The 12,870-nt window shown below is 52.4% G+C and overlaps 1 protein-coding gene across 1 annotated transcript in view; it reads right to left on the bottom strand.

Moving 5' to 3' along the window:
• The window catches only part of LOC106594024 (alpha-actinin-2), a 60,877-nt gene that overhangs the window by 21,741 nt on the left and 26,266 nt on the right, over positions 1-12,870 (bottom strand). The window contains exons 8-12 of the mRNA XM_082978782.1: positions 7,676-7,761; positions 7,203-7,295; positions 4,347-4,577; positions 3,647-3,794; positions 3,005-3,155 (exon numbers count right to left, since the gene is read on the bottom strand). Coding sequence (XP_082834908.1) covers positions 3,005-3,155; positions 3,647-3,794; positions 4,347-4,577; positions 7,203-7,295; positions 7,676-7,761 — 709 coding nt within the window. The remainder of the gene's footprint in view (positions 1-3,004; positions 3,156-3,646; positions 3,795-4,346; positions 4,578-7,202; positions 7,296-7,675; positions 7,762-12,870) is intronic.

Genomic DNA, 12,870 nt, shown 5'->3' with positions numbered 1-12,870 from the left:
CAGCAGGACCGCTACCTCCGCCTTTGTGCAAGGAGGAGCAGGAGGAGCACTGCCAGAGCCCTGCAAAATGACCTCCAGCAGGCCACAAATGTGCATGTGTCTGCTCAAACGGTCAGAAACAGACTCCATGAGGGTGGTATGAGGGGCCGACGTCCACAGGTGGGGGTTGTGCTTACAGCCCAACACCGTGCAGGACGTTTGGCATTTGCCAGAGAACACCAAGATTGGGAAATTCGCCACTGGCGCCCTGTGCTCTTCACAGATGAAGCAGATTCACACTAAGCACATGTGACAGATGTGACAGTCTGGAGACGCCGTGGAGAACGTTCTGCTGCCTGCAACATCCTCCAGCATGACCGGTTTGGCGGTGGGTCAGTCATGGTGTGGGGTGTCATTTCTTTGGGGGGCCGCACAGCCCTCCCTGTGCTCGCCAGAGGTAGCCTGACTGCCATTAGGTACCGAGATGAGATCCTCAGACCCCTTGTGAGACCATATGCTGGTGTGGTTGACCCTGGGTTCCTCCTAATGCAAGACCTCATGTGGCTGGAGTGTGTCAGCAGTTCCTGCAAGAGGAAGGCATTGATGCTATGGACTGGCCCGCCCGTTCCCCAGACCTGAATCCAATTGAGCACATCTGGGACATCATGTCTCGCTCCATCCACCAATGCCACGTTGCACCACAGACTGTCCAGGAGTTGGTGGATGCTTTAGTCCAGGTCTGGGAGGAGATCCCTCAGGAGAACATCCGCCACCTCATCAGGAGCATGCCCAGGCGTTGTAGGGAGGTCATACAGGCACGTGGAGGCCACACACACTACTGAGCCTCATTTTGACTTGTTTTAAGGACATTACATCAAAGTTGGATCAGCCTGTAGTGTGGTTTTCCACTTTAATTTGGCAGCAGAACGTTCTCCACGGCGTCTCCAGACTCTGTCACGTCTGTCACGTGCTCAGTGTAAACCTGCTTTCATCTGTGAAGAGCACAGGGCGCCAGTGGCGAATTTGCCAATCTTGGTGTTCTCTGGCAAATGCCAAACGTCCTGCACGGTGTTGGGCTGTAAGCACAACCCCCACCTGTGGACGTCGGGCCCTCATTCCACCCTCATGGAGTCTGTTTCTGACATTTTGAGCAGACACATGCACATTTGTGGCCTGCTGGAGGTCATTTTGCAGGGCTCTGGCAGTGCTTCTCCTGCTCCTTGCACAAAGGCGGAGGTAGCGGTCCTGCTGCTGGGTTGTTGCCCTCCTACGGCCTCCTCCACGTCTCCTGATGTACTGGCCTGTCTCCTGGTTGCGCCTCCATGCTCTGGACACTACGCTGACAGACACAACAAACCTTCTTGCCATAGCTCGCATTGATGTGCCATCCTGGATGAGCTGCACTACCTGAGCCACTTGTGTGGGTTGTAGACTCCGTCTCATGCTACCACTAGAGTGAAAGCACCGCCAGCATTCAAAAGTGACCAAAACATCAGCCAGGAAGCATAGGAACTGAGAAGTGGTCTGTGGTCCCCACCTGCAGAACCACTCCTTCATTGGGGGTGTCTTGCTAATTGCCTATAATTTCCACCTGTTGTCTATTCCATTTGCACAACAGCATGTGAAATTTATTGTCAATCAGTGTTGCTTCCTAAGTGGACAGTTTGATTTCACAGAAGTGTGATTGACTTGGAGTTACATTGTGTTGTTTAAGTGTTCCCTTTATTTTTTTGAGCAGTGTATATATTTATACTGGAGAGAGAGAGGTGAGGAGGATCATACCATCATTTAACTCTATCTGCCAACTATGCACACACACACACACACACACACACACAGAGGCAGGCAGGACAATGGGCGCTGTTGCCGAGGGAACCTGGCAGGTGCTGTTCAGGGTCATTCAAACCCACATTTAGAACACTGGGCTGTCCTCAATGCAGCGCCACGCTGACCTGTGGGCTGGTTGGTGCTGCTGTGACCTTTACACCAGTTTACATCAGGGGAAAATATGTTCTTTAGAGTGGTTGAACTTTGGCAGCAACAATGAGAATTCTCTGTCTACCATCAGGTTACAGTCTGTCAGTGGCCTTGTCCACACTGTCTTTACCCACTAGATGGAGTCCATACAGCATCTACCAGTAGGATAGTCTGTCAAGGGCTTGTCCAGACTGTCTTTACCCACTAGATGGAGTCCATACAGCATCTGCCAGTAGGTTACGGTCTGTCAGTGGCCTTGTCCAGACTGTCTTTAGCCACTAGATGGAGTCTATACAGCATCTACCAGTAGGATAGTCTGTCAAGGGCTTGTCCAGACTGTCTTTACCCACTAGAGTCCATACAGCATCTACCAGTAGGTTACAGTCTGTCAGTGGCCTTGTCCAGACTGTCTTTAGCCACTAGATGGAGTCCATACAGCATCTACCAGCAGGATAGTCTGTCAAGGGCTTGTCCAGACTGTCTTTAGCCACTAGATGGAGTCCATACAGCATCTACCAGTAGGTTACGGTCTGTCAGTGGCCTTGTCCACACTGTCTTTACCCACTGGAGTCCATACAGCATCTACCAATAGGATAGTCTGTCAAGGGCTTGTCCAGACTGTCTTTAGCCACTAGATGGAGTACATACAACACAACAGAAGTCCAGACAAGGTAACCAGAGAATCAGCCTCTTCCTGACTACCTGCTCAGAACTGACAACCACAACAGCAGTAGAACCTACATCAATCTACATAACATTAGAACCTACAGTACCTACTTCAATCTACATAACATTAGAACCTACATCAATCTACATAACATTAGAACCTACAGTACCTACATCAATCTACATAACATTAGAACCCACATCAATCTACATAACATTAGAACCCACATCAATCTACATAACATTAGAACCCACATCAATCTACATGACATTAGAACCTACATCAATCTACATAACATTAGAACCTACAGTACCTACATCAATCTACATAACATTAGCATGTGAGCGGCCAGGTCGCTCTCAACCCTCCCTCCCTCCTTACTTTAATTCCTGTGCGATGGCAGCGATCTGTTCCACTCTGTCCTGGTGAGCGGCCAGGTCGCTCTCAAAGGCCTCATGTTTCCTGAGCAGAGCTCTCACCTCCGTCAGAGAGCAAGACTCGTAATCCTTCTGAGACAGCACACTGTCCTTACCTAGACGCACACGCACACACACCATCAAAATCAATGATCACTATTAGGAATCCATTCTATATTGATAGATAATCGATGTACATTAGATCAGTTCAGTTTATTTTATTGTTCTTATTCAGGAAATTGTCTCCCATCTTGAGCACAGGACATCTCAGGTTGGTACTGCTGGTATGGTATATTGTACTAACTGAATAGAGAAGTGGTTCCCAAAACTCTTCTCCTTGACCCCCTTCCAATATAAAACACCAGTATCCTAGACCTAAGGCAGGGCTTTTCAAACCGGGGGACCCCCACCCCTAACCCCCCCACCCAACAGTTCCATGTATTTTAACTATTCCACAGCTAGCTCACCTGATTCAACTGGTCTCCTAATCATCAAAGCCCTTTCACTAGGTCAATCAGGTGAGATAGTTCTAAAAAAGTGAAAGGTATTGTGGGGGTTCCCGAGGAGAGGTTAGAGAATCCCTGGAACAGAGAGAGAACAGCCTCACCTACAGACCAGTCCTGGTGGGTAGTAGACTTCATCTGGAACTTCTCAGCCAGGTGGTTGAGACGCTCCAACCTCCTGATCTCACTCAGCAGCCACTCTTCATAGCCCTTCTCTGCCTGCTCCAGGCCCGTCCACGCACTGGTGATGTCCTACAGGGACACACACACAGACAGAAAGACACACAGACAGACAGACAGACAGACAGACAGACAGGATACAGTTTAACAATACAGTAAGTCACTCCTCATAGCCCTTCTCTGCCTGCTCCAGGCCCGTCCACGCACTGGTGATGTCCTACAGGGACACACACACACACACACACACACACAGACAGACAGGATACAAGTTTAACAATACAGTAAGTCTCTCCTCCTAGCCCTTCTCTGCCTGCTCCAGGCCCGTCCACGCACTGGTGATGACAGACAGACAGACAGACAGACACCTTCTCTGCCTGCTCCAGGCCTGTTCATGGTGGTGTCCTGGGAAACACAGAGGTTGGATGATACGTGGCTTTACATCACCAGGGAAATCTCTCTTTTTGGGTAAATTCAATAAGCTCCCTGAAAGCTGAATTATGACCAGGGGATGTTTTGCCTGGTCCTTCCTCTAGGTCTCCTCTCCTCAGCAAGACCATCCGCCCCTCAGAAGGGACGAAGGTCTCTCTCTGTCTGTATGTGTGTGTGCGTGTGTGTGTAACTCACTGAGACCATCCGTCCCTCGGAGGGCATGAAGGCGGGCCGGTTGGAGATCCTCAGCTTGGTCTGCAGGGTGTTGAAGCTGATCTCCAGCTGGCACTTCTCCTGCACCTTGGGGGGTTTGTGTTGTCGACGGTAGTCTCTGAAGTCCTCCAGTTTACCGCGCATAGCAGCCATGGTCGTCTCCGGTGACTTGTTCTCTAGCCAGGGGGTCATACGACGGATCCACTCCAACAGCTGTGGGAATACAGGGGTTATACTGTAACAGAATGGAGGGTAACAGAATGGAGGGTAACAGAATGGAGGGTAACAGAATGGAGGGTAACAGAATGGAGGGTAACAGTATGGAGAGTAACAGTATAGATAATAACAGTATGGGGGGGAAACAGTATGGAGGGTAATAATATGGAGGGTAATAGTATAGATAACAGTATGGGGGGTAATAGTATGGAGGGTAATAGTATGGAGGGTAATAGTATGGGGGTAACAGTATGGAGGGTAATAGTATAGATAATAGTATGGAGGGTAACGGTACGGAGGGTAACAGCATGGAGGGTAATAGTATAGATAATAACAGTATGGAGGGTAACAGTATGGAGGGTAATAGTATGGAGGGTAATAGTATAGATAATAACAGTATGGAGGGTAACAGTATGGAGGGTAACGGTACGGAGGGTAACAGCATGGAGGGTAATAGTATAGATAATAACAGTATGGAGGGTAATAGTATAGATAATAACAGTATGGGGGGTAACAGTATGGAGGGTAATAGTATGGAGGGTAATAGTATGGGGGGTAACAGTATGGAGGGTAATAGTATAGATAATAACAGTATGGAGGGTAACAGTATGGAGGGTAACGGTACGGAGGGTAACAGCATGGAGGGTAATAGTATAGATAATAACAGTATGGAGGGTAACAGTATGGAGGGTAATAGTATGGAGGGTAATAGTATAGATAATAACAGTATGGAGGGTAATAGTATAGATAATAACAGTATGGGGGGTAACAGTATGGAGGGTAATAGTATGGAGGGTAATAGTATAGATAATAACAGTATGGAGGGTAACAGTATGGAGGGTAACGGTACGGAGGGTAACGGTACGGAGGGTAACAGCATGGAGGGTAATAGTATAGATAATAATAGTATGGAGGGTAATAGTATGGAGGGTAACAGTATAGATAATAACAGTATGGGGGGTAATAGTATGGAGGGTAATAGTATGGAGGGTAATAGTATAGATAACAGTATGGGGGGTAATAGTATGGAGGGTAATAGTATGGGGGTAACAGTATGGAGGGTAATAGTATAGATAATAACAGTATGGAGGGTAACAGTATGGAGGGTAACGGTACGGAGGGTAACAGCATGGAGGGTAATAGTATAGATAATAACAGTATGGAGGGTAATAGTATGGAGGGTAATTGTATAGATAATAACAGTACGGAGGGTAACAGTACAGAGGGTAACAGCATGGAGGGTAATAGTATCGATAATAACAGTATGGAGGGTAACAGTATGGAGGGTAACAGTATGGAGGGTAACAGTATAGATAACAGTATGGGGGGTAACAGTATGGAGGGTAATAGTATAGATAACAGTATGGGGGGTAATAGTATGGAGGGTAATAGTATGGAGGGTAATAGTATAGATAATAACAGTATGGAGGGTAATAGTATAGATAACAGTATGGGGGTAACAGTATGGAGGGTAATAGTATAGATAATAACAGTACGGAGGGTAACAGTACGGAGGGTAACAGTACGGAGGGTAACAGTATGGAGGGTAACAGTACGGAGGGTAATAGTATAGATAATAACAGTATGGAGGGTAACAGTATGGAGGGTAATAGTATGGAGGGTAATAGTATAGATAATAACAGTATGGAGGGTAATAGTATGGAGGGTAATTGTATATATAATAACAGTATGGAGGGTGTCATTATGGAGGGTAACAGTACAGAGGGTAACAGCATGGAGGGTAATAGTATAGATAATAACAGTATGGAGGGTAACAATATGGAGGGTAATAGTATAGATAATAACAGTATGGGGGGTAACAGTATGGAGGGTAATAGTATAGATAACAGTATGAAGGGTAACAGTATGGAGGGTAATAGTGTTGATAATAACAGTATGGGGGTAACAGTATGGAGGGTAATAGTATGGAGGGTAATAGTATAGATTATAACAGTAGGGAGGGTAACAGTAGGGAGGGTAACAGTAGGGAGGGTAACAGTACAGATGATAACAGTATGGAGGGTAACAGTATAGATGATAACAGTATGGAGGGTAACAGTATAGATGATAACAGTATAGATGATAACAGTACGGAGGGTAACAGTACGGAGGGTAACAGTATAGATGATAACAGTATGGAGGGTAACAGTATAGATGGTAACAGTATGGAGGGTAACAGGGGTTCTATCTTCAGTAGACATCAGAGGTACCTTTGTTACAGTAGTCAATATTCAAAGATTTGGATGGTTCATGTATAGATCCAGATCGTTTGATATTGATCAGTCATGTAATTGATATTGATCAGCCATATGATTGATACTGATCAGTTCTATTATTGATAAGTCATGTGATTGATATTGAACGTTTATATAATTGATATTAATCAGTCATGTGATTGATATTGATGTCATGATTGATATTGATAAGTAATGTGATTGATATTGATAAGTAATGTGATTGATATTGATAAGTCATGATTGAATGACAGGAAGTAGCAAAAGGAAACAGTCACATTGTGTTTTTTCAGCTATTTTCCCTCCTAAAACTGTGTGTGTGTGTGTGTGTGTGTGTGTGTGTGTGTGTGTGTGTGTGTGTGTGTGTGTGTGTGTGTGTGGTGATTACCTGACTGGCCAGTTTCTCATATTCCTGCATGAGGTTCTCATTCTCCTGGTTGACCCCCAGAACCTTACAGATACGGTTAGCTGCTGTCTCTGCCTGTAGAGACACACAGCAACAGGTCACGTTACTGTCCGATCATTTGGCTAATTATCTGGAAACAGTCTGGACAGTGTTTAATGCTAATGTGATCTAGCATCCTAAAATAACGTGATAACAACTAAGATTTTTTTTTTTAAATCCTAGTTTTATTGGTTATATTGTTTGGATAAAATATTTTAATGTTTCAGACATGAACGAAAAAGGATTCATGTTAAAATATTCAATAGTAATTAATTAATGTAAGAACCTAGTTACAGTGGGGTGGTAGTATTTGGTAATGTGGTAATTCAAGCATGGCAAACAGGGAACTTCAATAATAATCACTCTGTAGTCCAACACCACACACACACACACATACACTCAAACGGTCTCTCTACCTGCTCTGCTCCAGCAAACGCATGGTAGAAGCAGGACACATAGGTCATGATAGCTCTCTCATCGGGCTTGGGGGTGTTGATGATGTCTGGAGGGGGGAGGGGAGTGGGGAGGGGGGGAGGTAGATGAGGAAGAAAAGAACAGAAAAGGGAGCTCTGTGATGGGTATCACAGTGATGTTTACAGGTCAACAGTATCAAATCAAACTGAGGACTGGTCAGGTTCAGTGGATAAAACAAAGGAGAGCCTTCTGCGTAGAGCGAGAGAGAGGGCGAGAGGGCGAGAGAGGGAGAGGGAGGGAGGGCGAGAGAGGGCGAGTGAGGGCGGGCGAGAGGGCGAGCGAGAGAGAGGGCGAGAGAGAGGGGCGAGCGAGAGGGAGGGTGAGAGGTGGCGAGAGAGGGAGAGGGAGGGAGGGCGGGAGAGGGAGAGAGAGAGGGAGAGAAAGAGAGAGGGAGGGAGGGCGAGAGGGAGAGAGCGAGAGGGAGAGAGAGAGAGGGAGGGCGAGAGAGGGCGAGGAGAGAGAGAGAGAGAGGGCGAGAGAGGGAGAGAGAGGGAGAGAGAGGGAGGGCGAGAGGGCGGGAGAGGGAGAGAGAGGGAGGGCGAGAGGGAGAGAGGGCGAATGAGAGAGAGAGAGAGGGCGAATGAGAGAGAGAGAGAGGAGCGAGAGAGAGAGAGAGAGGGCGAGAGAGGGCGGGCGAGAGAGAGAGGGCGAGAGAGAGAGAGAGAGAGAGAGAGGGCGAGAGAGGGCGGGCGAGAGAGAGAGGGCAGAGAGAGAGAGGGCGAGAGAGCAGAGAGAGGGAGAGAGAGAGGGCGAGAGAGAGAGGGAGAGAGAGAGAGAGAGAGAGGGAGGGCGAGAGAGAGAGGGAGGGCGAGAGAGAGAGAGCGAGAGGGCGAGAGAGAGAGAGAGAGAGGAGAGAGAGAGGGAGGGCGAGAGGGCGAGAGAGGCGAGAGGGAGAGAGGGCGAGAGAGAGAGAGAGGGCCAGAGAGAGAGGGAGGGCGACAGAGAGAGAGGGAGGGCGAGAGAGAGAGGGAGGGCGAGAGGGAGGGCGAGAGAGAGGGGACGAGGGAGAGAGAAGGAGAGAGGGGGGGAGAGAGGGAGAGAGAGGGCGGGCGAGAGTAAGAGAGGGGGAGAGAGAGAAAGAGAGGGAGGTAGAGAGAGGACGAGAGAGGGCGGGTGAGAGAGAGCGGGCGGAGAGAGGGCGGGCAAGAGAGAAGAAGAGAGAGAGAGAGAGAGAGGGCGGGTGAGAGAGAGAGGGCGAGAGAGGGCGGGCAAGAGAGAGGGAGAGAGAGAGAGAGAGGGCGAGCGTGAGAGAGAGAGGGCAAGAGAGGGCGAGAGAGAGAGGGCGGGCGAGAGTAAGAGAGGGGGAGAGAGAGAAAGAGAGGGAGGTAGAGAGAGGACGAGAGGAGGGCGGGTGAGAGAGAGAGGGCGAGAGAGGGCGGGCAAGAGAGAAGAAGAGAGAGAGAGAGAGAGAGGGCGGGTGAGAGAGAGAGGGCGAGAGAGGGCGGGCAAGAGAGAGGGAGAGAGAGAGAGAGAGGGCGAGCGTGAGAGAGAGAGGGCAAGAGAGGGCGAGAGAGAGAGGGCGAGCGAGAGGGAGGGCGAGAGAGGGAGAGGGAGGGAGGGCGGGAGAGGGAGGGAGGGCCAGAGAGGGCCAGAGAGGGTGAGAGAAGGAGAGAGACGAGAGAGAGAGAGAGGAGAGAGAGAGAGAGAGGGAGAGAGGGAGAGGGAGAGAGGGCGAGAGGGCGAGAGAGGGCGAGAGAGGGAGAGAGAGGGAGGGCGAGAGGGAGAGAGGGAGAGGGAGAGAGGGGAGAGAGAGAGGGAGAGAGGGCGAGAGAGAGGGCGAGAGAGAGAGAGAGGGCGAATGAGAGAGAGAGGGCGAGAGAGGGCGGGCGAGAGAGAGAGGGCGAGAGAGAGAGAGAGAGAGAGGGCGAGAGACGGCGGGCGAGAGAGAGAGGGCGAGAGAGGGCGGGCAAGAGAGAGGGAGAGAGAGAGAGAGAGAGAGGGCGAGCGAGAGAGAGAGAGAGAGGGCGAGCGAGAGAGGGTGAGAGAGGGCGACAGAGAGAGGGAGGGCGACAGAGAGAGGGGGAGGGCGACAGAGAGAGGGGGAGGGCGACAGAGAGAGAGAGAGGGCGACAGAGAGAGAGAGGGTGAGAGAGTGCGACAGAGAGAGAGGGAGGGCGACAGAGAGAGAGAGGGCGAGCGAGAGAGGGCGAGAGAGGGCGACAGAGAGAGAGGGAGGGCGACAGAGGGAGAGGGAGGGAGGGCCAGAGAGGGCCAGAGAGGGTGAGAGAAGGAGAGAGACGGAGAGAGAGAGGGAGAGAGAGAGAGAGAGAGAGGGAGAGAGAGAGGGAGGGCGAGAGGGCGAGAGAGGGAGAGAGAGGGAGGGCGAGAGGGCGGGAGAGAGAGGGAGAGGGAGAGAGGGAGAGAGGGAGAGAGCGAGGGAGAGAGGGCGAGAGGGCGAGAGAGAGGGCGAGAGAGAGAGAGAGGGCGAATGAGAGAGAGAGGGCGAGAGAGGGCGGGCGAGAGAGAGAGGGCGAGAGAGAGAGAGAGAGAGAGGGCGAGAGACGGCGGGCGAGAGAGAGAGGGCGAGAGAGGGCGGGCAAGAGAGAGGGAGAGAGAGAGAGGGCGAGAGAGGGCGACAGAGAGAGGGAGGGCGACAGAGAGAGGGGGAGGGCGACAGAGAGAGAGAGGGCGACAGAGAGAGAGAGGGCGAGCGAGAGAGGGTGAGAGAGTGCGACAGAGAGAGAGGGAGGGCGACAGAGAGAGAGAGGGCGAGCGAGAGAGGGCGAGAGAGGGCGACAGAGAGAGAGGGAGGGCGACAGAGAGAGAGGGAGGGCGACAGAGAGAGAGAGAGGGCGACAGAGAGAGAGAGGGCGAGAGAGAGGGAGGGCGACAGAGAGAGAGGGAGGGCGACAGAGAGAGAGAGAGGGCGACAGAGAGAGAGAGGGCGAGAGAGAGGGAGGGCGAGAGAGAGGAGGGCGAGAGAGAGAGAGAGGGCGAGAGAGAGGGCGAGAGAGAGAGAGAGAGAGAGGGGGCGAGGGAGAGAGAAGGAGAGAGAGGGAGAGAGGGGGGAGAGAGGGAGAGAGAGGGCGAGAGAGAGAAGGAGAGGGAGAGAGGGAGGTAGAGAGAGGACGAGAGAGGGCGAGAGAAGGAGAGAGACGGAGAGAGGGAGAGAGAGAGAGGGAGAGAGGGAGAGAGGGAGAGAGAGAGAGAGGGAGGGCGAGAGGGCGAGAGAGGGAGAGAGAGGGAGGGCGAGAGGGCGAGAGAGGGAGAGGGAGGGAGAGAGAGGGAGGGCGAGAGAGGGAGAGGGAGAGAGGGAGAGAGAGAGAGGGAGGGCGAGAGAGAGAGAGAGAGAGAGAGAGGGGCGAGAGAGGGCGGGCGAGAGAGAGAGGGCGAGAGAGAGAGAGAGAGAGGGCGAGAGACGGCGGGCGAGAGAGAGAGGGCGAGAGAGGGCGGGCAAGAGAGAGTGAGAGAGAGAGAGAGAGAGGGCGAGCGAGAGAGAGAGAGAGAGGGCGACAGAGAGAGGGGGAGGGCGACAGAGAGAGAGAGAGGGCGACAGAGAGAGAGAGGGCGAGCGAGAGAGGGTGAGAGAGTGCGACAGAGAGAGAGGGAGGGCGACAGAGAGAGAGAGGGCGAGCGAGAGAGGGCGAGAGAGGGCGACAGAGAGAGAGGAGGGCGACAGAGAGAGAGGGAGGGCGACAGAGAGAGAGAGAGGGCGACAGAGAGAGAGGAGGGCGAGAGAGAGGGAGGGCGAGAGAGAGGGAGGGCGAGAGAGAGAGAGAGGGCGAGAGAGAGGGCGAGAGAGAGAGAGAGAGAGAGGGGGCGAGGGAGAGAGAAGGAGAGAGAGGGAGAGAGGGGGGAGAGAGGGAGAGAGAGGGCGAGAGAGAGAAGAGAGGGAGAGAGGGAGGTAGAGAGAGGACGAGAGAGGGCGAGAGAAGGAGAGAGACGGAGAGAGGGAGAGAGAGAGAGGGAGAGAGGGAGAGAGGGAGAGAGAGAGAGAGGGAGGGCGAGAGGGCGGAGAGAGGGAGAGAGAGGGAGGGCGAGAGGGCGAGAGAGGGAGAGGGAGGGAGAGAGAGGGAGGGCGAGAGAGGGAGAGGGAGAGAGGGAGAGAGAGAGAGGGAGGGCGAGAGAGAGAGAGAGAGAGAGAGAGAGGGCGAGAGAGGGCGGGCGAGAGAGAGAGGGCGAGAGAGAGAGAGAGAGAGGGCGAGAGACGGCGGGCGAGAGAGAGAGGGCGAGAGAGGGCGGGCAAGAGAGAGTGAGAGAGAGAGAGAGAGAGGGCGAGCGAGAGAGAGAGAGAGAGGACGAGAGAGAGAGAGGGCGAGAGAGAGAGAGGGCGAGAGAGAGAGAGAGAGAGAGAGAGAGGGCGAGAGAGAGAGAGAGAGAGAGAGAGAGAGGGAGAGAGAGAGGGCGGGCGAGAGAGAGAGAGAGAGAGAGAGAGAGAGAGAGAGAGAGGGCGAGCGAGAGAGGGTGAGAGAGGGCGACAGAGAGAGAGGGAGGGCGACAGAGAGAGAGGGAGGGCGGCAGAGAGAGGGAGGGCGACAGAGAGAGAGAGAGGGCGACAGAGAGAGAGAGGGCGAGCGAGAGAGGGTGAGAGAGGGCGACAGAGAGAGAGGGAAGGGCGACAGAGAGAGAGGAGGGCGACAGAGAGAGAGAGGGCGACAGAGTGAGAGGGAGGGCGACAGAGAGAGGGAGGGCGACAGAGAGAGAGGGAGGGCGAGAGAGAGAGAGGGCGGGCGAGAGAGAGAGAGAGAGAGAGAGAGGACGAGAGGGCGAGAGGGAGGGAGGGAGAGAGAGAGAGAGAGGGCGGGCGTGAGAGAGAGAGAGAGGACGAGAGAGAGAGAGGGCGAGAGAGAGAGGGCGAGAGTGAGAGAGAGAGAGAGAGAGAGAGGGCGGGCAAGAGAGAGAGAGAGGGCGAGAGAGGGAGGGCGAGAGAGAGAGAGGGCGAGAGAGAGGGAGGGTGAGAGAGAGAGAGGGGGAGAGAGAGAGAGGGAGAGAGAGAGAGAGAGGACGAGAGAGAGGGCGAGAGAGAGAGAGAGAGAGGGGCGAGGGAGAGAGAAGGAGAGAGAGGGAGAGGGCGAGAGGGAGGGAAACCTTTCACAAAACATGACATCATGTAACAATTTAACATTAAAATACCAGTAAGGTGATGACCTTCGTGGACAGGACAAATGAATATCAACAGTAACAAAATGGTGATCAG

This window comes from Salmo salar, chromosome 01 (assembly GCF_965601325.2).
Source record: "Salmo salar chromosome 01, fSalSal1, whole genome shotgun sequence".
Lineage (NCBI taxonomy): Eukaryota > Metazoa > Chordata > Actinopteri > Salmoniformes > Salmonidae > Salmo > Salmo salar.
The sequence above is the reverse complement of the archived record's forward strand: the minus strand, read 5'-3'. Positions and strand labels throughout refer to the sequence as shown.